At 51.0% G+C, this 24,499-nt stretch overlaps 8 protein-coding genes and 1 non-coding gene across 9 annotated transcripts; 4 read left to right on the plus strand and 5 right to left on the minus strand.

Annotated features, from left to right (window-relative positions):
• Positions 1-269: 269 nt before the first annotated feature.
• PC9H_003039 (uncharacterized protein) lies at positions 270-2,880 on the minus strand (the record flags this gene model as incomplete). Its single annotated transcript, XM_036772638.1, has 17 exons — positions 270-407; positions 484-586; positions 642-668; positions 728-760; positions 833-962; positions 1,021-1,099; positions 1,147-1,191; positions 1,240-1,269; positions 1,326-1,392; positions 1,448-1,487; positions 1,545-1,795; positions 1,844-1,978; positions 2,030-2,107; positions 2,161-2,343; positions 2,452-2,564; positions 2,615-2,649; positions 2,817-2,880. The coding sequence occupies 17 exons, from the start codon at positions 2,878-2,880 to the stop codon at positions 270-272; spliced, it is 1,551 nt and encodes a 516-aa protein (XP_036634111.1).
• Positions 2,881-5,864: 2,984 nt separating this feature from the next.
• PC9H_003040 (uncharacterized protein) lies at positions 5,865-9,110 on the plus strand (the record flags this gene model as incomplete). Its single annotated transcript, XM_036772639.1, has 9 exons — positions 5,865-6,217; positions 6,268-6,477; positions 6,528-6,602; positions 6,653-6,824; positions 6,873-8,139; positions 8,202-8,208; positions 8,267-8,385; positions 8,450-8,904; positions 8,961-9,110. The coding sequence occupies 9 exons, from the start codon at positions 5,865-5,867 to the stop codon at positions 9,108-9,110; spliced, it is 2,808 nt and encodes a 935-aa protein (XP_036634112.1).
• Positions 9,111-9,173: 63 nt separating this feature from the next.
• PC9H_003041 (uncharacterized protein) lies at positions 9,174-12,186 on the minus strand (the record flags this gene model as incomplete). The annotated part of the gene is made up of 6 exons (XM_036772640.1): positions 9,174-9,565; positions 9,618-9,895; positions 9,951-10,115; positions 10,164-10,605; positions 10,687-11,632; positions 11,686-12,186. The coding sequence occupies 6 exons, from the start codon at positions 12,184-12,186 to the stop codon at positions 9,174-9,176; spliced, it is 2,724 nt and encodes a 907-aa protein (XP_036634113.1).
• A 700-nt stretch (positions 12,187-12,886) lies between these two features.
• Positions 12,887-14,452, plus strand: PC9H_003042 (uncharacterized protein; the record flags this gene model as incomplete). Its single annotated transcript, XM_036772641.1, has 5 exons — positions 12,887-13,019; positions 13,072-13,170; positions 13,219-13,755; positions 13,807-13,916; positions 13,970-14,452. The coding sequence occupies 5 exons, from the start codon at positions 12,887-12,889 to the stop codon at positions 14,450-14,452; spliced, it is 1,362 nt and encodes a 453-aa protein (XP_036634114.1).
• A 901-nt stretch (positions 14,453-15,353) lies between these two features.
• On the minus strand, positions 15,354-16,297 carry PC9H_003043 (uncharacterized protein; the record flags this gene model as incomplete). The annotated part of the gene is made up of 5 exons (XM_036772642.1): positions 15,354-15,566; positions 15,627-15,681; positions 15,734-15,922; positions 15,993-16,149; positions 16,207-16,297. The coding sequence occupies 5 exons, from the start codon at positions 16,295-16,297 to the stop codon at positions 15,354-15,356; spliced, it is 705 nt and encodes a 234-aa protein (XP_036634115.1).
• A 1,001-nt stretch (positions 16,298-17,298) lies between these two features.
• PC9H_003044 lies at positions 17,299-17,381 on the plus strand. Its single transcript has one exon. It is a non-coding gene; the product is annotated as a tRNA-Asp (tRNA).
• Positions 17,382-17,498: 117 nt separating this feature from the next.
• Positions 17,499-20,448, minus strand: PC9H_003045 (uncharacterized protein; the record flags this gene model as incomplete). The annotated part of the gene is made up of 14 exons (XM_036772643.1): positions 17,499-17,573; positions 17,626-17,842; positions 17,898-18,190; positions 18,248-18,459; positions 18,516-18,628; positions 18,692-18,911; positions 18,964-19,022; positions 19,073-19,336; positions 19,393-19,550; positions 19,604-19,720; positions 19,778-19,807; positions 19,858-19,911; positions 19,968-20,126; positions 20,182-20,448. 14 exons carry the CDS (start codon positions 20,446-20,448, stop codon positions 17,499-17,501), a joined length of 2,238 nt encoding a protein of 745 aa, XP_036634116.1.
• A 558-nt stretch (positions 20,449-21,006) lies between these two features.
• Positions 21,007-22,930, plus strand: ASK1 (DASH complex subunit ask1; the record flags this gene model as incomplete). Its single annotated transcript, XM_036772644.1, has 3 exons — positions 21,007-21,162; positions 21,214-21,321; positions 21,371-22,930. 3 exons carry the CDS (start codon positions 21,007-21,009, stop codon positions 22,928-22,930), a joined length of 1,824 nt encoding a protein of 607 aa, XP_036634117.1.
• A 241-nt stretch (positions 22,931-23,171) lies between these two features.
• PC9H_003047 (uncharacterized protein) lies at positions 23,172-24,467 on the minus strand (the record flags this gene model as incomplete). Its single annotated transcript, XM_036772645.1, has 7 exons — positions 23,172-23,238; positions 23,302-23,665; positions 23,719-23,738; positions 23,801-23,873; positions 23,935-24,022; positions 24,074-24,229; positions 24,282-24,467. The coding sequence occupies 7 exons, from the start codon at positions 24,465-24,467 to the stop codon at positions 23,172-23,174; spliced, it is 954 nt and encodes a 317-aa protein (XP_036634118.1).
• Positions 24,468-24,499: the final 32 nt, after the last annotated feature.

Genomic DNA, 24,499 nt, shown 5'->3' on the forward strand with positions numbered 1-24,499 from the left:
GTAGGCCAATAGCAGTTTTGCCTGGTGTTGAGAACATAGCTGTCGTCGACGACTCGACTATGTCGAAGCACTGGATAGACCAAGAGTAATCTTGTCAGCATCGCTCTAGTTGTTATTCGAACAATGAATTCTGTCGAGCGTAGAGGTAGGTACAGCTTATGAAAAGAAATCAAGACGGATGATACACATGAATATGAATCGGCTTGTTCATCATCGTATTTGGAACTTGAGGTCGATATATGGGTCGTGAAAAGTCGTAGGTAGATTCATCAGTCGCTGTCAGCCTTCTCTTCGTCGTTCTCACGAACATCTGCGGCGTCTCTCTTTTCGTGGAACTTTTCTGCCAGATGAGGCCTCCAGCCGGCCGAACGCCATGGCTTGATGCCAGCGCGGTAGAGCTCGTCAACCTGGGAACAGAAGTCACATCAGCTCGTAAATCAAACAGAGACAGATCAGAGATGGAGATAGATGGACAAAACGCACCTCTTCTAAGCTCAGGCCTTTCGTTTCTGGGATAAATAACCATACGTATACGTAGCCAAAGACAAGCATGCCAAAGAATATCATTAGAATCAACGGTCCAATGCTGATTGAGGTTTCGGGTAAGTGTCTTGACGTAGAAGCAAGTTGGTGGCACTCACTCATTGGCAATGCGAGGTGCGAAGAAGCTGGGAGGGGCAAGCAGAATAACTGTTAGCTCCGATAGATAGGCAACCAAGCGACGTACCTGAGAAGGAAATTCCATAGCCAGTTGGTCGCACTGATTGATTGAACACAAACAAAACAGGGATGTCACTACGTGTAGAAAAAAAGAACGTAGAAGCTTTCGTACCTTCCCAACGCGATAGACTTTGCGCGAACACGGAGAGGGAATGATTCACCGAGGTAAACCCATGGCGTGGGACCCCAGAACATGGAGAACGAGAACACATGTAGAACAGCAAATGCAATCATGGTATCACCTAGTCACAAGAAGGTAAGCTCGATGGATTCTGACAAAGATCGTGGATACTTGCGTACCGCCTTGGATGTTACGGCTCGTGAGTTGTTCTCGAGGTGTGCCGGGTGGGGCCAACGTGAAGTGACCAACCAAGCCAGCCTGAATCGTCAGACTCTTATAAGATTTGCGATTGAAGATAGACATACGATAATGGAGCAAGCAGCTTCGAGGAGAGATCCAGTCAAGAGGGACTGTCGGTTTATTTAGTTGAGCCGCCAAAGTCAATCAGTCAGACTCACTCTTCTGCGTCCCCAGGTCTCGATCAAGTACTGTAGAAAGGGCGTAAGGGGGTTGCAGCGCGTGCCATAACTAGATATCAACGTACCAAGGCTGGTACCGTTCCTACCACTGAGACTGCACCCAGGATAACCTGAATGACGTAAGGGCTCAACCTATCAACGTCCTTCAGTGACAAGAAGCCAGCCAGTCCACGGTGGGGCTACGTACCGCGTTCCCGCACTCCGGAAGAAAGTATCGCCGTAGTAATCTGACAGAACGCTGAGTACCCAGTGGGATGGAGGTACGTCATCGATCATCAACTTACAGTAGAAGTTCTGGCCGTTCAATTGTTGAATGAACTGCAACATCATACCGTTTCCTGTACGCTTCCACAAGGCATTTCGCGTGGAGAAGCATTCGAGCCAAGTGGCTTTGCCGCCCTCGTTCTCGGCTTTGATGCCAAACTCCAACTCCTCGATGACCTCTGCGACGAGGGGATCGTCCTCGGGAACGCTGTTGAGCTCTGCAATAACTTTGCGAGCTTCGTCTTCGCGGTCGTTACCCAATAAGTGCCGACTGCACAATTTCGATGAGATTGTAAGAAAGAGGATAAGGAGTACGTACGGTGACTCAGGCAGGAAGAATATCCCTGACAGAAGAATAAGGCCCCAGAGTAGCTGGAGCCCAACCGGTACCCTCCATGATGCTGAGTTGGGTACTGCGTGTGTCGCGAGGTCCAAAATGTAGCTCACGAAAATACTGCGATATGTCAGCTCAGCTGAGTGCGATGTAAATGAGCCATCCACGCACCCCATAATGATTTGTAGCTGGTATAGAACGAGGAGTGTCCCGCGGAGGGCTTTGGGCGCCGTCTCACCATTATACAACCTCCAGGATCAGGCATGTCAATGATAACTCTGCGGCTTAGTGATAAGGCTTACGGGACGATAGCGCTCATCGCCCCCACGCCGAGACCAGCTATGAATCTCCCGATTGTTATTTGTACAATGGAGAACTCTGTACCAGTCTGAATGGCAACACCGATGGTGAAGATGGCAGACCATATAAGAATAGAACCACGGCGTCCAAAACGATCGGAAGTGAACGCCTGGCCTATAGCACCGCTGGAGTGCCATCAGACGTGTACGAAGGCCACGAATAATGTAAGCTCACACAAAGGTTCTGGGAGGAGGAGGTGAGTTGAGTAGTTAGAAAAGCATTGATGTGCATACCCTGCCGAAAGTAGTGACGTTATGATCGACTGGCGAGATGGCGTCAATATCTTTGTCCCGTCACCCTGCGTTTCTCCAAAGCGATCGATGAAGTCAGGCATAATGAGACATCCCTAAAGTCTGAGTTAGTAAAGGTTGATTTATGTGCGTGCCAGACGCTCACTGATATAACACCAATGTCGTAGCCAAACAAAAAGCCTACGCCAGGATGATTACTAGAAACTTTAAGTATCTAGCATGTTAAGTACCGGAAAAGGAACTCACCCTAAACATACGTCGTACAATCATATCAAGCGTACCTCCTAGAATGTCAGAACAAGACGCTTAGTGTGTGGTCACCAACGACTACGCCAAGTCGCACGTACCAAAGGCGATGAACACCGCGAGCAAGATAGCTCTGCGATTGGTAGGAACTGCTCGTTTCACCATCGTGGTACCTGTAACAACGAGATGAGAACTTGGTACATGGCTTTGTTATAGACTGACCTCTATGGTGATAGAGAAGAGAAGAGAAGCCTCGAGTACGGACATTCGGACCAAAGGTTTATGAATCATCCATGGTCGGCTAATCACCGAAAAGGTAAGAAGGAGTACATGAGTCGTATGTTATATCTTCGCGCGCAGAGCGGACATATGTTGTACGGCACGATCGTGGAAGTGGGTACTTCGACCACCTGATGGTAAAGAGCCGGACCGTACATCGGTCCGGAAGAGCACTACGGAGGTCCCCCCGCCTGTGCTCCTGCCTTCTTCTCGCTCACTCTAGACGCAAAATGAATGGACGGTCGAAGTCTACAAATTGTGAACGGTGAAATCCCTTGTGCTGCATTCACATACCCGGGGGTCGTCGCTTGGAGAAAGCTCGGTGGTGTTGTCCCCGCTTTCGTCAGTGGGCCCATGAGTGAAGGAGCGTTCCCACTACTGAGCGTTCCGCGTGGTCTCTAGATTTCCTGTGAACAACGCCGATATAGCAAATGCGTACCCCATGGAAATAGGTTATTGCATGCAGGAGGAGCATCCGGATCCTCCTGTCACTGCCGATTCAGATGTCTCTAGACTCTGACCCTTCTCAAGATAGTTTGCCGAATTTCCCTCTGTAGGACGAATGTAAAGACCTGTCAAGACTTGGGGCTGTAGCCACTGCAATGCATGGCCTGTACGGGTCCTATTCATTCATAAATAGTACTTAGCAAAATAGATAGCCATTGTGTCAGATAGGAGATGGAGATAATGTCTGCACTAAAGAAGGAGATAACAGATGGAAACTTTAGGCCCAGTATAAGTTGTAAGCTGCAGTGTAGGCAATTGCAGAAAGAATAGTGGTAAGCATTAACATATAACAGACTTCAGGCCTGTGTTAAGAGCCACGCTTGCAGAGGGACTTGGGAATACGCAGACCTGCGGGTGTAAGGGGACACTCCTATTTCCTCTCCTTTTCTTCATCCCATGGACTCTTACCTACATTTCCTTTGTTCCCCTTTGTTCCTTTTCGCTTCCTTTCCTTTCCACTTCCTTTCCGCCCACTCCTTTCGCATCCGAGCCACGTCCGGTGACTCCAGAGTCTTCCCGCACTTCGGACTCGCTCGGACTCGCTTCGGACACTTCGGACACCTCGGACTCGCTTCGGACACTTCGGACTCGCTCGGACTCGTCTATACTCTTCGGGGCTCGTCCGGGTTACCTCTATCCTCTTTCCCCACTTCGTTACCCTTCACCCTTACTTCCCCAAGTTGCTGGCACGACTCCTGTGCATTTACCCTCCACTTCATTATCACATGTTTCCTTGTACCTTGTGATATTCGCTCGGACTTGTGGCTGGTGTACTGTACAGTTATCCTGCATTCCTCTCACGCTACTACAGTATATACTTCCCCTCCTAGCATGGAGAATCCTTATCCTGTTCTCTTTGGATTCTCCCTCTGCTAGGCTTGCACTGTGCGGCCATCTTGAGGCTGCCCTCACAGGTAACTCGGATGAGCCCCGAAGAGTATAGACGAGTCCGAGCGAGTCCGAAGTGTCCGAAGTGCGGGAAGACTCCGGAGTCACCGGACGCGGCTCGGATGCGAAAGGAGTGGGTGGAAAGGAAATGGAAAGGAAAGGGAGCGAAAAGGAACAAAGGGAATGTAGGTAAGAGTCCATGGGATGAAGGAAAGGAGAGAAAATAGGAGTGTCCCCTTACAGGATGCAAGGGAGAGGCCTCAGTAGAGAGGCAAGGATGTGAGTGCGGAAAGGAACTAATACTCGAACTGAGGTAGCTGTAGGTACAGTACAAGACTATATACTGAGGAACATGCAGTAGCCGCGTGTTCATGAGACAGTTAGTAGTCTGGTCATAATAAGTATGTACAGTGTGCTCAAATATGTATTTAGTCCATAATCCAAGAAGTCCGAGTAACTGCGAGTATACGCAGCCAGAGCCCATAGCCAGAGTGCACGCGAATATGCCCCTCGTATCCCCTAAGGGGCCTCCTGGATGCGCCTATAACATATACAGAGTATAGGAGATTCAAAAACATTACTCAAATTGCTGAGAACTCATATTCATATACTCTTTCTCCATTCAATAACAGTGGACTCTTGTAAATGTACAGTGCTGCTTTTTTGCCTCCAGCTACTCCAGGATCTAGATGCTATTCTACTATATAGTAAGACAGTGATTGATCTAATTACTTGAAATACCAATTCAAACATATTCCTGGGAATAACTACTACACTTGTCATGTAAAACTAGTTATCCACTCTACAGATGTGCATATCTCTGCTAGTTGGTTATGAATTATATATTATCAGACTTATCCACATGTACTGATCAACCATGTTCATTTGAAATTGCCATTGTTGACAATTTGTTGACTCTCTTGACACTCTATTACACTACTGATATTACAGAGTTAATATGATACATGTGAAATATCATATTTAATGCCAGAGTGTAAGTCTACAATATGAGCATAAATGAAACAGTGAGTATGACTGCTGAGCAGTGTTTTGAGGGGCTCCCCTGAGGCTCCCCCTGAATATTGATTAATATGGCAACTTACATGATCTCTGGTGCTAACTCTCATTTAGCTTTGGAAGCTCTCCCACGTGTACAAGTGAGGAAAGGCTGATTGAATTGAATTAACATTGAATACAAAATTAGATTAAATTAAATTAAAATTAAACAAGATCCCGAGATTCCAGATGACCGGCTACCGGCTACAGCAGTAGCCGTCCACTTAAGGAAGCGCCCAAAACCCCCACCCAAATAAAGAACGGTTCCTTTCATTTCATTACAGGACCCGTAACTTTTGCCTCAGTGAACGCGTGACAACCACAGTCACGTGCTACGTGATCATACGCGATAGATCCATCACGCGTAACGGTCGCACTCAGACTGCAGCACTCTCAACCTTTCGTCAACGTTGAGAACGATGTGGGGCGACCTCGAAGTTGATTCTGAAGGTTTCATAGTAGAATCTGGCGCTCTTGACCCCATCGGCCCCCAATTCTTCATCCCCCAACTTCTAGATGCCCCCCAGAATCCCATCTTGGACACATTGAAGAGGCGTCCATTCAGTCTTGACTTCAGAATTGATGGCGATGGTCTCGCAAATACTCACTTGGCACCTCTGAAACCCGCAAGTAAAGCTCGCTTGGAAGTTGCATCAGTTCAGCGGAGGAAAACAGCATCCTGGGACACGCTGTGTCTACTAGGAGCTACCGCCGTCGGGTCACCATTCATATCGGAGCAGGACCAGCAAACTTTCGTTTCCATACGGCATCAGTGAGTGTCAGTATGATATGGACTACTTTATATTCAATTCTACGTCCTAGCGTCACCCCTCGTCTACGCGATCCATTTATAGACATAATCCATGTTTCTGAGGAACAGCTCATGCAATCACTCAGATCGACGGTGCTTGGCTCGTCTTCTACCTTACACGTGTGGGATCCCCTGGGGGAGCGATTCGTCCTTCGCGGGGTACACACAGGGAACGAGGGGATTTTGATTATCGACGGCAAGGACCATTCTATTGGCCAAAGGTGAGAGGGCAGCATTTTGGTTACTTCACATACTCACTCGACTCAATTAGTTCCATCCAACTCTTCTTGACAATAGGCACGCTCCTGCATCGACTCGACGACTTTGTGGTCGTCTTGCGAAGAAGGTATGTGTATGTGTTGTCTCAGCGTACGTGTCTCAGTGACATGTTGCTAGGTACGCTGCGCAGGGACCAACGGTCAACGCACTTTCGTATGAGCTATCTTCGATCCTTCGATACCTGCGAAACTGTCTCTCGACTTCATCCGCCGACACACTGTCTTCGCTGCGCATGCGCTTTGTGCCCTATTACGACGCGCTGGACGCGCTTGCGCAGCTTTGCAGTCGGGTACGTACAATAGAGCCAGCCTGCACCCCAAGCTAATGTCCCTCGCAGGAAGAATCGCGCATGCCCTCCGACTATCCGGTGTTTGATGCTTCGCCGCGAATCGTGCTCGCCAACATCTACCAGCAGCTGGATCGGCATGTCGAGCAGCACTCACTCCGCCTCGTGCAAGCGATGGTCGCGCACATGGTGAGCGTCGTGTCGCGAGACCTGATCGAACAGACTTGCCACTCCGTGGGCTACGGCAAACAGCTGCTCTCGTCGTACGGCCACGAAAACCTAGTGGCCAGCGATCAATCCCTGCTCGTGGGGATCTCGGAAGACGGAGGGGATGTCCCTAATGACGATCCTGACGACGCGGATTCGTCGGACTCTGGTGCTGATCCTACGCCGTTGCCGCCCTTCTTCCCGCCGGAGCTCATTGAAGGCCTCGATGCCGCGCGAAAGTCATTGAAGCTGTTGAAGGCAGCCCAAGCAGACCACCCCATACTCGCAGAAGCCGAAACATATCCGAGCATACGTTGGTTGTGGCGCGACGACCAAGTACTTGCTGCCTGGAGCGGGGTTAACGCAAGGAGTCCCGACGCCAAAGGAGGTGTTCTACCTACGTTAGTATCCGATGATACAGTGGACTCCGCGCTGGCTGCTTTCCATGTATTCGACTTGGAACCCGGAACAGGGACCGAGCACCTGACGCATGATAAGTCGCAGGTCTCACTGAATGATCTGGAGGACTTCATAGCCTCGTTCCCCAATAACCTGCCCTCCCTCACGCCGACGCTTCCCCAGCTCTGCTCCTTAGTTTTCCGGCCTTTGGTTGAACACACCTCGCGATTGTCGAACACGCTTTTGTCGCTCTTGCTCTCTCCCACCTCCCATCTGCACATCCCCACCCACCTACGACTCCTGCGCTCTTACTTACTACTAACATCGCACGGCTACAAATCGCGGCTTCTGGGGGCTCTGTTCTCCGACTCAGACGACTGCAAGGAGACCTCCGAAGTCCAGATCTTCCTTTCCCGTCCCACCCCCACGTCGAAACAGAGCGAATCAGAAGAAACTCGAATATGGGCCGTCGGGTTGGCTTCCACGCTTCTGCAGCGCGATACGTGGCCTCCCGTTGGAACGGACCTGAGCTTCTTACTGAGAACAGTGATCGTTGATTCTCTTGAGCTGCGGATGGATACGGATAGCGAGAACACCGACCAGACATCGCGAAGTCGAAGGCGTATCATGGAGGAAGCCGAGTTCAGACTCGGGTTTGCGATCCGCGATTTGCCTGCTGATACCGGGCGCGAGAAGTGGCTGAATCCGTTGAGTGAGTCGTCTTGCGCTTTGTCTTTCATTTGGTGGCTATGACTGATTATTGCTGTGATTCAGCTATCGAGTAAGTGTTCTAGTTGGGCTGAAATATACTGGGCTTTGCTGAACGTAAATGGATACAGGGCTTTGGACTTCCTGTACATGGATTATAAGCCGCCACACCCCCTCGACGTGATCATAACGCCCGACGTGCTCTCCAAGTACCAAAGAGTCTTCGCCTTTCTCTTGCGTTTGCTCAGAGGTACGTAAAACCCGACATTCTCTTCAGGATATCGCTTCTGATAGTTGTATGTGCCTATCTCAAGTCCAATGCGCCATCCAGGCCGCTTTCCGCATGATGCGCAGAGACACCCTATTTCCAACCCTCACGCCATCCAACAAACTCCTGCTCCACTGCCGCTTCGTCATGCAATCCTTCGTCTCCGCCGTCTCCGAGTACGCGTACGACACCGTCATCGGGGGGAACTTCGACCCCTTCCTCGCGACGCTCACCCCCGACATCGACCCCACTATAGCAGGGTTCGCGGATATCTTCGCCCTGTCACGCGTGCATTCGGGGCTGCTGGACGATATACTCAGCGCGCTGCTTCTGCGGTCCGGGCAGCGCAACGTGGGCGATTTGCTGCGCCATGCGCTAGAGTATGTGCTAGAGTTTGCGGTTTTGGTGGGGCAGCTGAAAAGGGGGGGCTCGAAGGAGTACGAGGCCGCACCGCTGCTTGCTGACCTGCATGCCAGGTTTCTGGCGAAGATGGCCGTTTTGGTACGTAGGCTGCTACGAGGTGTCGAGGTATCTGCGATAACTTTGTGTTTGATCAGGTCAAGGTTTTGAAGGGCTTGAGCGATAAGGGACGATTGTCTGGCTCCACAGTCGATGTCCTCGCTTTAAAACAGCCCTTGCGAGGGGTTCAATGCCTTCACGACCTCCTTGTGAGGTTAGATCTCGGGGATTGGTGGCAAAAGAACTAGCACGTTCCGCCAAATGAACACACGGACTACAACTACAATTATTTGACAACGCTTTTATCTCATTCAGAGGGTGAGGGTGACCCTTCCCGTCCCTCCCGACAGCGGCACTACAAAGGCTCCTGCATCTTGTGCGAGATTGGTGCTAGGCCTCAAGACGCCTACTCCCGAAATTGTTGCAGTCTGGGAGATGACGAGCCGCCCGTTAGGCGAGCTGGCTGGGGAGGATGCCCCGTCAGCGGCCGATACGATCGTGACGTCGACCGTCCTCGCGGTGGGGTTATACGAAATGGTGGAGAAGGCACCGGCGTCGAGTTGGAGCATTGCCGCCAGAGGCGCGATGAAGACGCGGCGTCGCACGGGGTCCTTGACGGAAACTTGGACAGCAGGGGAGGTCGCGGTCACGGTTCCTCCAAATGCTTGCCAGCCAAAGTCGGGGTGGTTGATGATGAAAGTGCCTGCGGATACGCGTTAGGCGTGGGGGGTCATCATATGCTATGGAAAACTCACCGATGCCCATAGCCAGCCCTGCGAAGTTTGGTCCGTAATCCCCGGAGTATGCATCCCATTTCAAAGTATCCGGGAATGCATGGAAGGACGCAGACGCGAAACCGCCATTGTCGATGTTGGAGAGTGGCCCGGATAAGCCGCCGTATCCCACGCGAAGCAAATAGTAATCCGTTGGGGCCGACTCAAATGCAGTGATCAGGGGCAGGGCGTTGAGACCACTCCCATAATGATGGATTTGACGTTCGATTCGCTGGAGTTTTCCGCCGTAGATGTTATCCCTTGCAAAGGCGTGAACGCGCTGGATAAAAGCGTGATATCATAGCGAGGTCTTACCAGTATCTTCTCGCATTCCCGTTGTAGCCCCAGTGAGGGACGCCCGGCTGGTAGGCGAGGATGGAGTTGAGGGTATTGGTTGCCGTTGCGGTGTTTCCGAAGTATTTACTCCAGGCATATACACCCTCCTGGCCGGTAGAGTCCCATGCCATTTCCGATCCGAATCTACGAGCGGCGTTAGCGGACACTCTTGAAGCTTTCACAAACTCCTACGGGTAACGAGTTCCTGCCCACGTCGTCGCGCGGGTTCTCATCCTGCCTTCGACGAACGTAACATTCGCTGTCAATCCTTCCCGCTTCAAGTCGTCAAGAAGCAAACGGATTACAGTCTCCCCCATTAACCCGTCGTTGACGAACCCGACTCGTCCACCAGTCATCGCCTGGATCGTCTGGACGGCCTGTTGGATGTACCATTGCCAAGTTGTTCTCACCAATCCAGGGTAGTTGCGAGCCACTCGGTACATCGACCAATATGCTGCGATGACGTGGACGTAGTCGTATGCACGATCTACAGCATATGAGGCAGCACGGTTCCAACTCCACCAGTTACCCCAGTTGATTGAAGAGGGGTACGCATAGCCTGGAGCTCGAGCGGGTTCATAAAAGAAGACACTCTGTAAAATGGGCCATAAGGTCTTGTTGCGACCGAAGTTCACTATGTGTTTACCTTCTTCACGGTGCCTGTACGGAAGGAAGTCAGTTGATCAGTCGCTGGGCTCGGGATGCAAAAGCTCACCATCTGCGTTTTGGATCGCACCATGCAATGTGATGTTGACGAATTGTTCCATCTTTGCCAGTTCTGCGGCGTTCGGCTGGATGAACTGTTTGAATGCTGCAGCGAGCCACGACCCAGCACCAGCTTCGTCACTCAAGCCTGGGATCCAGGCGCGGGGGTCGTTTTTAACTATCGCATTAACCTCTCGGTCGTAGCTGATGACGGACGGTGACCGAGTGAAGGGATCTGAGGAGTCGACGAACCATTGGTTGTTGAGGAGGAAGTTTCCCAGATTGCTAATTGTGCGGGTTGCTCCATTAGCCACGAAGTAGTGGACAGTTTGTACCGTCCCGTCAGCGTAAGTGATGGTCAGACGTGCGCGACCAAAGGTGTGGGAGGTGATTGTGTACCCAACCCAACCTGAAGTTCGAGCCTCACTGTTCGCTTCCCAAGACAACGCCCCGGAAGGAGAAACAGAGATTGATTGAACAGCTGAAGCGTAGTTCAAGAAAAGTTTTCCAGTTTGGTCCGTAGGGAGGATGTAGCCAGGGATGCCAGCCACTACAGGACGACCGGCAGCTCGTAGTGTATCTTCAATTCCACGAATGGATGCCCCGAGCCTGAACTGTAGACCATATGTCCGGGTTTGCCCCGGTTGGAGGGTGACGGATGTAGCCGCATTCCATGGCGTCACCGAAGACCACTCGTTCTGCGCATAGGCTAGGGTGTGGAACTGCCATTCGTATAGACCTTCGAATGTCTGAGATTGGTAGTTTGGGGCGCCTGAGGTGGATTCGGGAAGGAATCGCCAACCCTCAAGTGGAGACTTTCCGACTGGGAGCACGAGAAGTGGAGGGAGAGTTCCTAGTAGAGGGGTCACCTGAACATAGCCTGCATCTTGACCAATATACGGGTCAAACAGACTGCATAGCTCGTTTGTCTGTGCAGCAGTACGACTGGTGAAGATCTGTATAACGTTTGTGAATACAGCAGTTCCCGCGTATGGCCTTCGTGACATACGTTGTTGAATTCCAGTGGTGCTCCGATGGATCCGATCTCAACAGCTGCAGATTGAGAATTCGTAACATCAAAGAGGAGCTCGAGTTGGTTATTCTCCAGTACCCAGCGACGGGTCACGCTCAAGAGGGAATTTGATGGAAGAGTTGGTGCGAGGTCAGCAGCAGCTAAAGTATTCCCTGACACGGATAAAGCAGTTACGGCGCGGCGGGAAGAAGCTGAATCGGCGCTGACCCAGGCGTTAGACCCAACGCGACGAGCACGAAACGTGATGTCTCCGAGATGGTAGCGTCCATTTCCAGACCGTAAAGACATTTGGTCGGATGGAACGAAATCGAACCCCCCAGAGACGCCCTTCGGCTTGAGGGAGAACAGAGTTTGTGCATCCCTATTGAGCTGGACGGTGAACGAGGGCGTGTCGAGATTTATCGTGGTTTGCGCCAGCGACTGGCTTCCAGTAAACAGAGCAAGTACCAGTGCCTTCCAAGACACCCTGAGCCGCATTCTACGCTACATATCAACACAAGTATCTGAAGCGATAGGCAAGAACGTGACATACCTTACAGATCGAGAGGTCAGCTCCGGGAAAACAATCCACCTGGCTCTTTACATTTATAAGGTCGTTCGAGAGGCCCCCGCGGAAGCGTAGAGGCCATATGACCCTGCATCAGCGGACGAATTGAATAATTAGAAGCACGAATGTTACGCGTGGACAATCCATATGCTCCTTTGCCATGAGCTGGCACGTTTGTCTTCTTCGACACTTCAGCTCCTTCTTCAGCCAATCTTCGACATTTCAGCCCGCTTCCGACCACAAATGAAAATGCCGTCGGACGCAGTCGTGGCCACCGGATCAATATTCAAGATATTGTAGTTAATGATCCACTGTTCGTCCGGGGGTGCTCAATACAGTTGAGAGGACGCCTTGCCTATGGAGCGGGCCGCAGCTTCGGGCCTTCGACTGGCATCGGTCCGCGTCGTGCATGGACGGTACTTTAAGTCGTATAGTGCGTCAACGAAGAAACAAAGCTTGCAATGTCCATTCCAAGGATTGTACAAGTCGCCGCATGTCTTCCTGTCTTCAATCTTGTTCTTAGAAGTAAATACAGGGTTTTTTTTAGCTGACTCAGCCTCAGACTACCCACTGAAGGGTTTGGGCATGTGACCTCTTGCGCCTTCTATGATTCGCAAACTGCTCTCTTTCATGGCTAGACATCCAAGTTCGCGATCTGCCTCGCCTGCCCAAAGGCCTGCAAAGAAACCCAAGTTATCGCACTTGACCTCGGACGACTTCAAAAATGGCATCTTCTTGGCACCAATGGTACGGTCAGGAGCCTGTATGTGCATCGACATCTCCAAAATGATATCTTATCAAAGTTTCTGACCCAGTACCGACCCGACTCTTTGCACTGAAGCATGGCGCAAGCCTCGTTTGGGGACCAGAGATGGTGGACAAAGCTATATTACACGCTGAACGAGTAGCAGATCGTAAGTGAGGCAACTCAGGCTCATTCTCCGAATGTTCACAATTTGCAGCCGTTACGGGCGTCATATCGTACAATGGAAAATCAAGAGCAATGTTTACCACACATCCTATCGAAAAACCATACCTCATCTACCAAATTGGCTCGTCTGACCCCGATCTCGCGGTACAAGCAGCCAAAACCGTGATGAACGACGTCTCAGGCATCGACCTTAACTGCGGCTGCCCAAAGCCTTTTTCAACACACTCAGGCATGGGCGCCGCACTTCTCACCAATCCTGACGTTTTATGCTCAATTCTTACTGCCTTGCGTCGCGAGATGCCCCCGGAAATCACGGTCTCCGCGAAAATACGATTGCTGCCTAGCAGAGAAGATACCTTGAAACTAGTAGAGCGGATTGTAAACACGGGGATCAGTGCGCTGACAGTACATTGCCGGACAAGAAATATGAGGGATCGGGAACCGGCCATGGTGGAACGACTACAGGAGATAGTTGACTTTGTTGAGGGCATGGGGAGAGGGATAGCAGTTATAGAGAACGGAGATTGTACTGGGTGGGAGGATGCGAGGAGAATACGGGCTTTAACTGGTATGCAAAGAATGGTGGATTGATCTCGACCGTATAGTAAACCATTTCCAGGCGCCCATTCGGTTATGGTCGCTCGCGCCGCGGAATCTAATCCATCATGTTTCTCTTCGACCCCTCTTCAAGACGTAGAAAGAACGCTTGTTCCTTCATATATCCGTCTGGTTGGTCACTCATACACCTTCTTGTCCTTCCATGCTCATCTCATACTTGCCAGGCCGAATACCTGGACAACCATTGGGGCCTCACGAAATTCTGCGTGAACCAGTTTCATGGCACTCACGTAGATGTTCGAAAGGCTGATTCCAAGGCTCTTCGTCAAGCTCTCTCGACATCCAAGTCCTACGCAGATTCTGTACTCAAGGAAGCCATTAGCGACGATGTCTCCGGGAAGGAAGAATTCGATAAAATAGTCAAAGCAATCGAGGCTAGAGAGTGTGGCCCTCGCAGACTTCTCCTCCCCGCTGAGACCGTTGTGCCCGTAGTTCCACCCGCGCCAGTATCACAAGATAAATCGACGCACGGCGAGCCCGCTGAACTCGATGGGGTCATCGTCACGCCTCCTGGGACGCAAAACCCAGATCCTCCAAGTTCTAATGCGCCCAAGATACCTGTGAATGACCGCCTTGCTTATATTCCCGCCTTGGTGTCAGGCATTGACCCGGCGACGCCTACGCCTGGTGGCGATATCGGAGGCTGAATGGAGCTTGGACTCTAGCGTCGACTACGTAAAGAGGGTACGTCCCCTGTGTGCAATTGCCACTTGTTGGATCATTTGTAGGAATACAGGCCAGACCTGTATAAAGGGGAAACATGATAGATGACGGATGCTCAGCACTTCAAAAGAATATTTGTCACCATATTCCACGATGAGACGTTTGAATAGATGACACTTACTGAAAGTCAGAATTTGTCCAATTCCCCAGGATATCAACACATTTCTCCTTGTCGTAGAACTCGCCGAAGTAACATGAACTGGCCGCAGGGGACGGTTGGAGCAGGGCACTGCCGATAACTTGGGATAGAGACTGCCATTGGGACTCGGAGGGCCACGCTTAATCATCTGGTGTGGTTTTGCACTTCCGAACTAGCTTTCCTAGCGGCTGCGGGCCGTCGATGAATTGATGATTGAAGATTGTCTGAGTAGCTGCAAGAGCGAAATGAGTAACAAAGGCCGCCGCTGAGAATCTCGTCAACATGAAGTATTGTGCAGCTCCTACTCGCGGACAAGGTCGGTATTTCTATTACATTTGAGGCTTGTAGGCGGGAGTGGGCCCTCATCTACATCAACTAAAGTGGGACCACCATGGACCCACAACAACGCCAGCGAGTGCCGCCTGTGAGATTCTGGGCACTCAACGAAAGTTGTCGAAATGGTTACCCGTCTGCCTTCTCACCGATGTCGAATGAGATACTGCCCTTCGGCTCAGAATGCCAGCGTTGTGGAGCAGCCTTGGTAGCCACAGGTCCGTGTCACAAACGAGCTGCATAGGTACTCACACCAAGTCAGTCCTGCTCTTTGATCAGACGTGTCCAGGATGATAAGTTCGCAGTATATCCTAGAGAGTAGATTACAACCTCAGGCTAACCACCCCTAGCTATCACATGATGCTGCAACCTCCTGGGGCCTCGCATCCGGCTCGATACCTCGCGAAATAGGCATAGTTCTCCGCATTAACGATAGCACGATCGGGGGAGGTATGCGCCAGGACACGAGCGAGGTGAGCGCCGTAGAACTCCCATGTAAACGCATTCGTCCCAGGTTGATTAGCCGCAGGGGCAAAGTGAGTTGCTTCGTGAATCAGAGTTGCCGCCTTAGTCGGGGGTACAAGTCAATATCATGATATACATTGAGGGTGGTGAGAGGACATCACCCTTTCGTTATTGTCACTCTTCCAGAAGGCGGGGCACAGATTGACAACCGATTGTCTATGAGGCAGCGTGTGAGACACAAGACAAAGTGGATTCGGCGCGAACCTACCGGTTGGGGGTGACGAATGCGTGGGTCAGTGGCGAAAGCAAACCGCAGTCTGGGGTGCACTCGTATGTCCAGAAGTCATAATGAATCGTCCTTACTGCGGCCATACGGCCAATCACTTCGTTGAATCGTGCCTGACTGTACTCGCCAAACCATATCTTGTATCGCGCGTCGGCAGCCGCTGTATGATTCCTATCGATATTGTTGAGGTAACTAACGCACAAGGGTATGTTGTCAATTGAGCATGGTGTCAGATCCTAACGCGTACGTCACTGATTCGAGAGCCCAATCCTGGGCCACAGGGATGGCGTCGTTGATTTTCTGCTCTTGGTCGGGAGTGCAGTGGGAGAAGACGACTTGGTCGGCGGTCGCAGTGACGTCGACGTCGAACTCTTGAGCAGAGGCTCGCATAGCGTCACCTAAGGATGTGACGGTCAGAATTGAGTAGGGTGAAAAGGAAAAAAAAAACAATATACTATTCTTGGTTGAGGGCAGCGCCGCAACGAGCGACGAACCAGTCAGCACACACGCAAAGCAAAAGAGCGCAAGTTGAGTTAAGCCAGCCATTGGGTCGATGGAAGAGTGAGGGGATTTTGCAGCCTGAACAACTTGCTGCCCATCGTCGTTACGTCGTCCATATTTTATACGCGTTTGCGCGTTTACATTTGAGGCGAAACTGGCATGGTGTTGCTCTAGACAGCATGCACTCATTGATCGACTTGGCTATAACAAGTCCACAGCGGCCAGTCGTGGTGTTTGCAAGCTTCTTCAAGATTCGGGGAAGAAGCTGACCGACGGGGAGTTCATCCCGTCAGCGTGAAAATGTACTGTACCGAGTTGACGGAGTGCTAATGCGCTGTATCAGAGTGCCAGCTAACTGGTGTTTGGTCTGTTCACCAGGGCCACACTTCGGAGACTGGCTGGACGGAAGGCTTTGTGCGCTGCCGGACTTTGTGCGCTTCGTGAATAGAGTGGATTCCGATATTTTTGAACGTCGAAATAACCGACCTTCACAAGAGTGTCGACGGTTGGCTTTGAGCACTTGGAACCAAAAATCTCGCCGTTGTAGAAAGCCCCCGGAGAATCATTGTGTCTCGAGGGCGTTTAGCTGGTTTAAGGAAGGTGCGGTGGCAAACTTATAGTAGCATAGTAGCACAACTCTTGGGTCTAGTCGAATCGGTAAATTAACGGACTGAGCAAAGATTTGGGTCTTACCTTGAACTTTCATACCGTGCTGGTCGGCGTACCCGTATACCATGATACCAGGGCGACCACGCATCCCGGTGCTTGGGGTAGTTGTCTCGTTAGACTCGTTACCAGTGGTAGTTACTCCCAGAACCCTGGTTTTGAGTCTACGCGGAACATCTCTGAATCTCCTGAAGCAGTCGCTCTAGGTGTTTGGGATAGCGCATGTGTTCCTCGAAGAATTAACTTGGATCGAGATCGTTGCGATGCAAACAGAGGCTTGTAGCTTGTTTGAACGATATCACTACATCGGCAAAACGTGCAACGGAGAGTCGGAGGAATCACAATATCTCACGGTCACAATTTAGAGCCATCAAAATATGTCTTTGCTAGTATATCGGTTAGTACACGCGCCTGTCATTAACAACGCTCGCGCGAAAGCTGGGTTCGACTCCCAGGCGAAGAGAATTTTTATCTTACCCGGGCACTCACATCTACCTCAGACGATAGCATACCAGAAATCGAATTAGTATATATAAGTTACACTCTTAGGCCGGATGACAGATGTATAGTTAGCTAGCTTTTACTGCTGTTTGATAAAGATGGCAGTGTAAGCAGGAACGACAATGTAGTTGTTGGCTTTGAGAGTGATTGTCGTCTGAAAGCAGCGTCAGGTCATGTTGACTCAAGGAGAATAGGCATGCACTCACCTGCCATTTGGCAACGCCGGAACTACCTCCAAAGTGACGAAGGAAGTATGAACCGAATGGAACGTTGGACAAATCGTAGGCAAGGGGCTTCGTGTCCTTGTTGATGATGACAAGAGACAATTTGTTGTTCTCCGTGGCGGCGTAGACACCTACGGTGTCGGGGTTGGCTGTAGCAAGGTTGACTTGAGCACTCTTGTTGCCGAAGTACACGCCATAGCTAAGAAAACAGTTAGCCGCCGATGATCGAGGCGGGGAGCGACGTCAGATCATACCCTCTGTACAACCAGAAGGCCAAGCCAACAGGACCCATTTCGTCTGGCTGGTACCAGTACGTCGCGGCATCTACCTTGTACTTGCCGAAGATACCGAGGGCATCAGCAGTAACGAGACCGCCCGTAATATCCTGGTCATTCGTAGAACTCCATTCGCTGATGGCCAGCTTGGTCCCTGGGTAGTGGATATCAATCAAAGTACGGAAACGCGGGACGAGTTGAACACGGTCGGGATCCCATTGGTGGTTTTGCGGGCTTTCGCCAACCCAAGATTCGTCGACGTATGTTTTGTCCTGGACGAAAAACATCAATTCCACATGTCCGACAGGGGAGAAAGGGGCTAAACATACCCAGAGACTGCGTGTCATTCTCAGCCTCAGAGCCTTGGCAGCAGCATCGTTTGCACTGGTGTCTGGCTGGAAGTAATAATGGATATCCAAGTAGTCCAACAGACGCTTTCCAGCGGTGTCGGACGCTTTCTTCATCTCTTGCAAGAACCACGGCAAGAAGTCGGTGTTGGCATGGGCCTCAGTATCGGTCCATCCAATGGCGCTGGTCCAGTCTGTAGTGGTAATTCGTAAGCCTAAGATCAGGGAGGAACGGTGATAGTCAACTTACAGAACCACCACGAACAAGTCATAGGGGCAGCGACAGCAACATTGGGCAAAGCTGCTTTCGAAGCCTTGGCGAAGGTAACCATCCTTTCGAGCTCTTCATCGTAGCTCACTGGTCTTCATGAAAGAAGGCGTGTCAGCAAGGCGACCTCGTACAACTCTGTGCCTCGGATAACTTACTCGGGGTGCATATCTTGATGAGTGCTATGGGCGATTTCAATTTCGTTGTCCAAAGCGAGAATTGTAGGTATATTTTGCAGGCTAGAGAGCCATTGTTGTGCCAGAGATGCGTTCCAAGGAGTGTACGCCGCGCTTTGGTTCATCGGGGGCGAAATGATAGATCCATTAGAGAATTTCCCGTTTCCAGCATCGGAGTTATATGGGTCAAAGGCTTGCTGATCTGAAGAAGCCCTTAGACATCACGTAGCGCTTATAAACTAAGACAGGCTCACCTGGGTAAATCGTGCGAGGGTACGAGTACGAAGTGGTGTCCTTAGCAACCCAGTCGAGACTAGGCAATGGGTTCAGCGCCATAGTTTCTGGTGAAGAGCGTCCACTTACCCAGGAACAGTCAAGATTGTGTCAGACCCAGCTCCACTAACCCATCCAACCCATTCATCGGCAGATCCCCAGTCACTGGCTCTGTTCTCAAAGTACCAATCGTTTCCTGCGTTGGTGAAATGGCCAAATGGGTTGTAGGGGGTCACGGCATTGCCACCCCATCGTGAAAGGGTGACACCCAAGTGGTTGATGTAGCTGGCGGTTGGCGGGAAGTTGACACCATAGATATGTGGGTTGATGGGGTAATTCACGCTCTGGACGATGCTGATCTGTATGTCAGTGGTCCAGTCTATGCGCTCATTCGGGGGTGGGGGGCGCACCTCCCATATTGAACAGCAGGAAGGGTATAGTTAAAAGTTAAATCTCCGGCAGTGATGGTCAAAGAACCAGCGGCGAATGGGGACGCCAATGTGAGGTAAGTGATCGACTTGGCTGGCGCATCTACCGGGCTGTAGGATTTTGTAGTGAATGCCACGTTCTACATGAATATGTGTAAGCATCTACACTGAGACGACGAGGGAAGTCGCCAACCTGTCCGTTCAAATTGACCGCGACCTGGCTGAAGTCGACATCGCCGACTGTCGTGATGGCCACGATGTCATTGGTCAATGGCTCCGCGCTGAGGAACTTGGGCTCAATGACGATAGACTGTAAAACGTCAGTCAAAAACGTCCAAGGCGATGAAGCCCGCGCTTAGGAACATACCTCAACCAACACAATGTTATCTATATGGTACTGGAAGGAACTAAGCATATTGTCTGAGTCGATATGGCACAGACGCTTACTGTGGCACCGTCCCCTTGGGCTTGGAAGCTGAGACGATCCCAAATAGAGTCGCCCTAAGACAATACCGTTAGAGACGCAATCTTTAGATAATTTACTGTAAGCTAGCTACCAATTGACCCCCGCTGCCAGGCAAGTTGTTGAAGTCAATGAGAAGAGATGTGAATCCATCCGGAGTGATGGACTGGCTAATCTGGGACAGCTGGATCGAGGGGGAGGTAATGCTTTCTGTGACTGAATCAAAGTAGATGGCCAGTGCCGGTTGTGCTCCCTGATGAAGATGGGGCGTAAGTTAAGAGGGCTATGAGTCATACAGATGTACATACCGAGATGTCAAACCTCAAACCAGCGTAGTCTTTGAAGTTCCCTGTGCTCAGCTTGAAAGACAGAGCTGCCCAGGCGTCGGAGGTAACGGAAATACTGCTGGTGCCCTCAAATACATCACTGGCGGCGAAGTCGATGGTCGAACTCCAGCTCCAGTTCTCCCAGCCAGACGCCAGAGCACTGTCGGTGTAGATAGTCAAGTCATCGGCCCTCGAAAGGCGAACGAATAATGCCGCGATGGCGATTAGCGACCTCAACCGCAAGAGCATGTTGATACCTTGGCAGAGGTTGTGTGCACCACTACGGAGAAAAGGTTGACCCTTCCCCCATTAGCAGGCCCCTCCTTATATGATGCCCCCCGACGGTAGCCAGAGAATGTGCACATCGCCAGGATATAACATGGCTGAAATTCGGATGGACATTAGCGGCTAATTTACGGGCATCTTCAAGTAACGTACTTACCGCATCCGAGCCGCTCAGTTACCGCCTTATATGGGTGCCTTCGATGGCCACAGAATTGGGTTCTATGTTGCAGCTGACTAGGCTGGCCGACAGTTGCGGGCCATATCCTTCGGCAGCGTCACCAAGGCGTCACCCTTGATGCTCCTATGAAGTTGTTGCGAAGTCCGCCCTTCGGATCGCAATATATTCAATGCTCATCAAGTCGGGAGCTGCCAGGTCATCAAGACAAAAAACATGGAACTACCGAAGAACAAGAGGCTCAAGTTCACATGGCGGTGTGGGACAAAATTCCCACAATAATACATACACCAGCACGTCGCGTCGAGTCACACGTGTGACAGCACGCGTTTCTTATCAGAACCACTATGCCTGCAGACTCCCGTCCGCCGATTCGCCCAAATCCACCGCGATGGACACCAGCCACAGACCCCTCTACAATAGAAATCCCGGGTCTGGACACTACCGCTTCTGTTAATGATCAAATAGAACAGATTGAACAGCTCATCACGATCAAGCTTCAGGTTGTTCCGAAGTCGACGCCCTTCATCCCAGGCTGACTTGATGTCGCGCAGAACATTGACGAAAATTTCTCTAAGATGCATAACATACTTGCAAATCAAATGCTTCCTGCGGTGAAGAGATATGCGGTCGGAACGGAACCAGTTCGGGAGGCAGCGAAGGTCAGTACAAAGATCGGGGGATGACCGTCGCGACTGAGAAAACGCGTAGTTTTGGACTTCATTCTACGAGCAAGCTGCTCAGATTCGTATCCCAACGTTCGAGGACTATTCATCCGTGAATGAAGCAGCAGAGGAGACGCAGGGAGATTCCAGTCGGCACTCTGGAGCTTACACCAACGAAGACCATGATAACCAAACTGATGAGCAGAGTGTAGCCTCCACCGAAAATTCTTTCATGCCGAACCAGGCGGCTTTCTCATCAACGCCGGCAACGGCCCATCGCCAGCGGTTGGCACAACCACACGACAGTTTCGGGAGTCATGCTGACGATCCATCATGGTCGGCATCTTTGGAGTCGCCATTGGTACGTATAGATCGAGAGCTCCAGAATTTTTCGATGGACGAAACAGCTACCCCTCCACTGGCTGCCCCCTCATTCCGCCATCAACAAACACCATCTATGTTCGATGATTCACAGGAACAGGAACAATCGATGATACCAAGAACAGACAAAGGGAAGGGGAGAGAAGTCCCTCGATCTCTCCTCAGGAACGTTCTTAAAAGCACCGTCGATCCTTCCATCGTCTCCCCGCTCAAATTCAAGAAGCCCAAAACGCCGGTTCCGAAGGGCTATAACCCCTACTTACCTCCAAATACGAAGCCATCTGAATGGAGTGGTCTCGTCGACTTGTCTGATCCATCATCCCGCACACCTCAACGGTTTCGTCGCGACGCGGGTCACACCTCTGCCATCCGTTCGTCTACTCCTGACCAGGATGACGACGACTCGTTTGATGGCCTTCCTCCCGGAATGTCTCCGCCAAGGCTAATGTCTCCTGCTCGCCCGCCTCGCTCTACTGCTGAGCTTGGCCTTGGCCGTACTCCAATCAGAGAAGCTGCCTCACGGATCTCTCGTGACATCCTCTTCGATATGCAGCGACAAACGGCCTTCTCGGGTTATAAGCATAGTATCGTGGAGTCTAGTATGAGTACCGTTCCCACTCCACCATCACTCTCTCGATATGCGCTACAGGACTCTACAGAGAGTAGCATGGCAAGCCTCGATACGATGATGCGTCGCGTTGGGCTTAGTACTGTAGCCGAGGCTGTAATGAACCCACAACCTCAAGAGGAGGAAATGATGACTCCGATACATAGTCAAGAGGATACGGGCTCCGACTCTGATGAAGATGACGACGAGATCAACAACACTGCTCATCCTTCTGCGGCATTCCTGATGGCATCTCGAGCACGAGGGGCAGATGATTCATTTGGATCGTCCAATCATTCAGGGGATTCATTCGAGGAAGATGTAGGAGGCGACGCTCCTATCCACCCCTTCGCTGGCAGTATAGAGGACGACGGGTTCGATGATTCGTTCGATGATGATTCGTTTGGAGGTAATATGGTGGGTGGCGTAGCGACGGAGGAGACAGAGACAGTGTTCGGTGTTCTGCCGGTGCAGAGGCAGATAGGACACGATGGGCAATTCAGGATGCTTGGTGAGGATATATTGCAAGACACAATTGGACTCACTGGACAGATGGGGGCACCTGGCGGTGTTGCTGAGAGCCCGACACCCGCCAATTGGCCAAATACCGATCGATAGAATTCACCAGCAACCACCGCGCCAGCGTTCGCACATTCTATTGACTTGATAATCGCGAATCTTATTCATAAACCATTGTAATTCCTGCCGTGACATAATGCATGGTGAAAGCGAAGACAGCAAGATATAGTAACCAGTAAGGAACGAATGATGTGTGTTACAGGATGCTCACAACCCAAAAATACAGTAAAATAGACATACATACAGTATTATTCTTCATGATCATGAACACGCATCTCATTCAGCATGTTGTCAGCACCTTCTCTACGTAGTCTGCGATCAGACCGTGCGTTGCCGTCGACGGTATCCTGTAAACGCCAACACCAAGTCAGCTCTCGAGTGACGTCCTGAATGAAGTGAAAGCAACCCACCCTGGTAACCAGTAGAACGTTGATTCGGGGTTGGCGCAGGCTCCAGATGTCGACGTTGAAGAGGGCAAGCATGCTCCCTTACTGGTATATCCAAATGCTTCATATCCGGGGCTGCTGCCCAGGACACCATCCCATAGGGTCTTAAGGTCGACGAACCCGACGTTCGTGCCGTATCTCGTGTGGAGAGTGTTCAATCCGGCATAGATACCTTCTTTGAACGCATCCCCCGATGGCGTTTCGTAAATGCCGCGACCGTAGTTGTCAACGACGATTATGTTCTTGGCGTATGTGGGATAGGAAGTGAGTTCAAGGATCGTGTATACGATGGCACCTGCCACCGTGTAGAGGTTATCTGTGCCCGTTTCTATATAAAAAAGGTGAGTGAATCAGGTGCAGAACCGGGGAGTAGATGCTTACGTTGGGACAAGTCAAAGTCCCTACGATCATAATGATAAGGATAAGTGAGCATAGGTTCCTCCCATCGTAACAAAGCCCTTACCCAACTCCTAGGAAGATGGTATATAGTGTCGTCTCTGGATCGAATCCATTTCGTTGATTAATGTAGTTGTGTGCTACAACGAAGGTTTCTCAGTGCCCGCCCATACTCGCCAAGGTTAGATCAGGGAAGTTCACCTTGGCCGACAAAGTCGTTCGCGCCCGATGAGGTGGTAGGGAGCAGAGTCTTTGGCCAGATATTCTTATCCGTAACAGCGCCAATTTCCTGATATCAAGGGTGAGCTTCGACATAACAGAGCATGTTGGCGTTACTAACTGCAAAGTCGAGCAAGGTTGCACCAGCGGCAGATGCCAATCTCTCCACCCACACGGGTCCATTACTCGCCCGTCCGCCAGCTCTTGGGTTTGGTGGCGTAAGAATCGGTGGCGGTAACGGCTCTCCGCCATGTGCTCCTCCATCAGTCCATGAATCCTATTGACCACCATAAGCACGACATGATTGAAGACGAAGAAGGGCGACGTACTCCAAATGCAACGATATGTTCATAGGATGTCAACGATTTGAGACCGATGTTGACATCACCAAATCGTCCTCCCGCAACGCCGCACTTGGGGTCAACGGCCAAGTGAACGCCGTTGAGTGCGTCGCGGGGAAGTACTGCAGCGTAGGCAGCGCAGACGGATGTCAGTACGACAAAGGATCGGAGCATGGTGAACCAAGTCCCTGGAGACTCAGAACATC

Source organism: Pleurotus ostreatus (assembly GCF_014466165.1).
Source record: "Pleurotus ostreatus strain PC9 chromosome Unknown scaffold_2, whole genome shotgun sequence".
NCBI lineage: Eukaryota > Fungi > Basidiomycota > Agaricomycetes > Agaricales > Pleurotaceae > Pleurotus > Pleurotus ostreatus.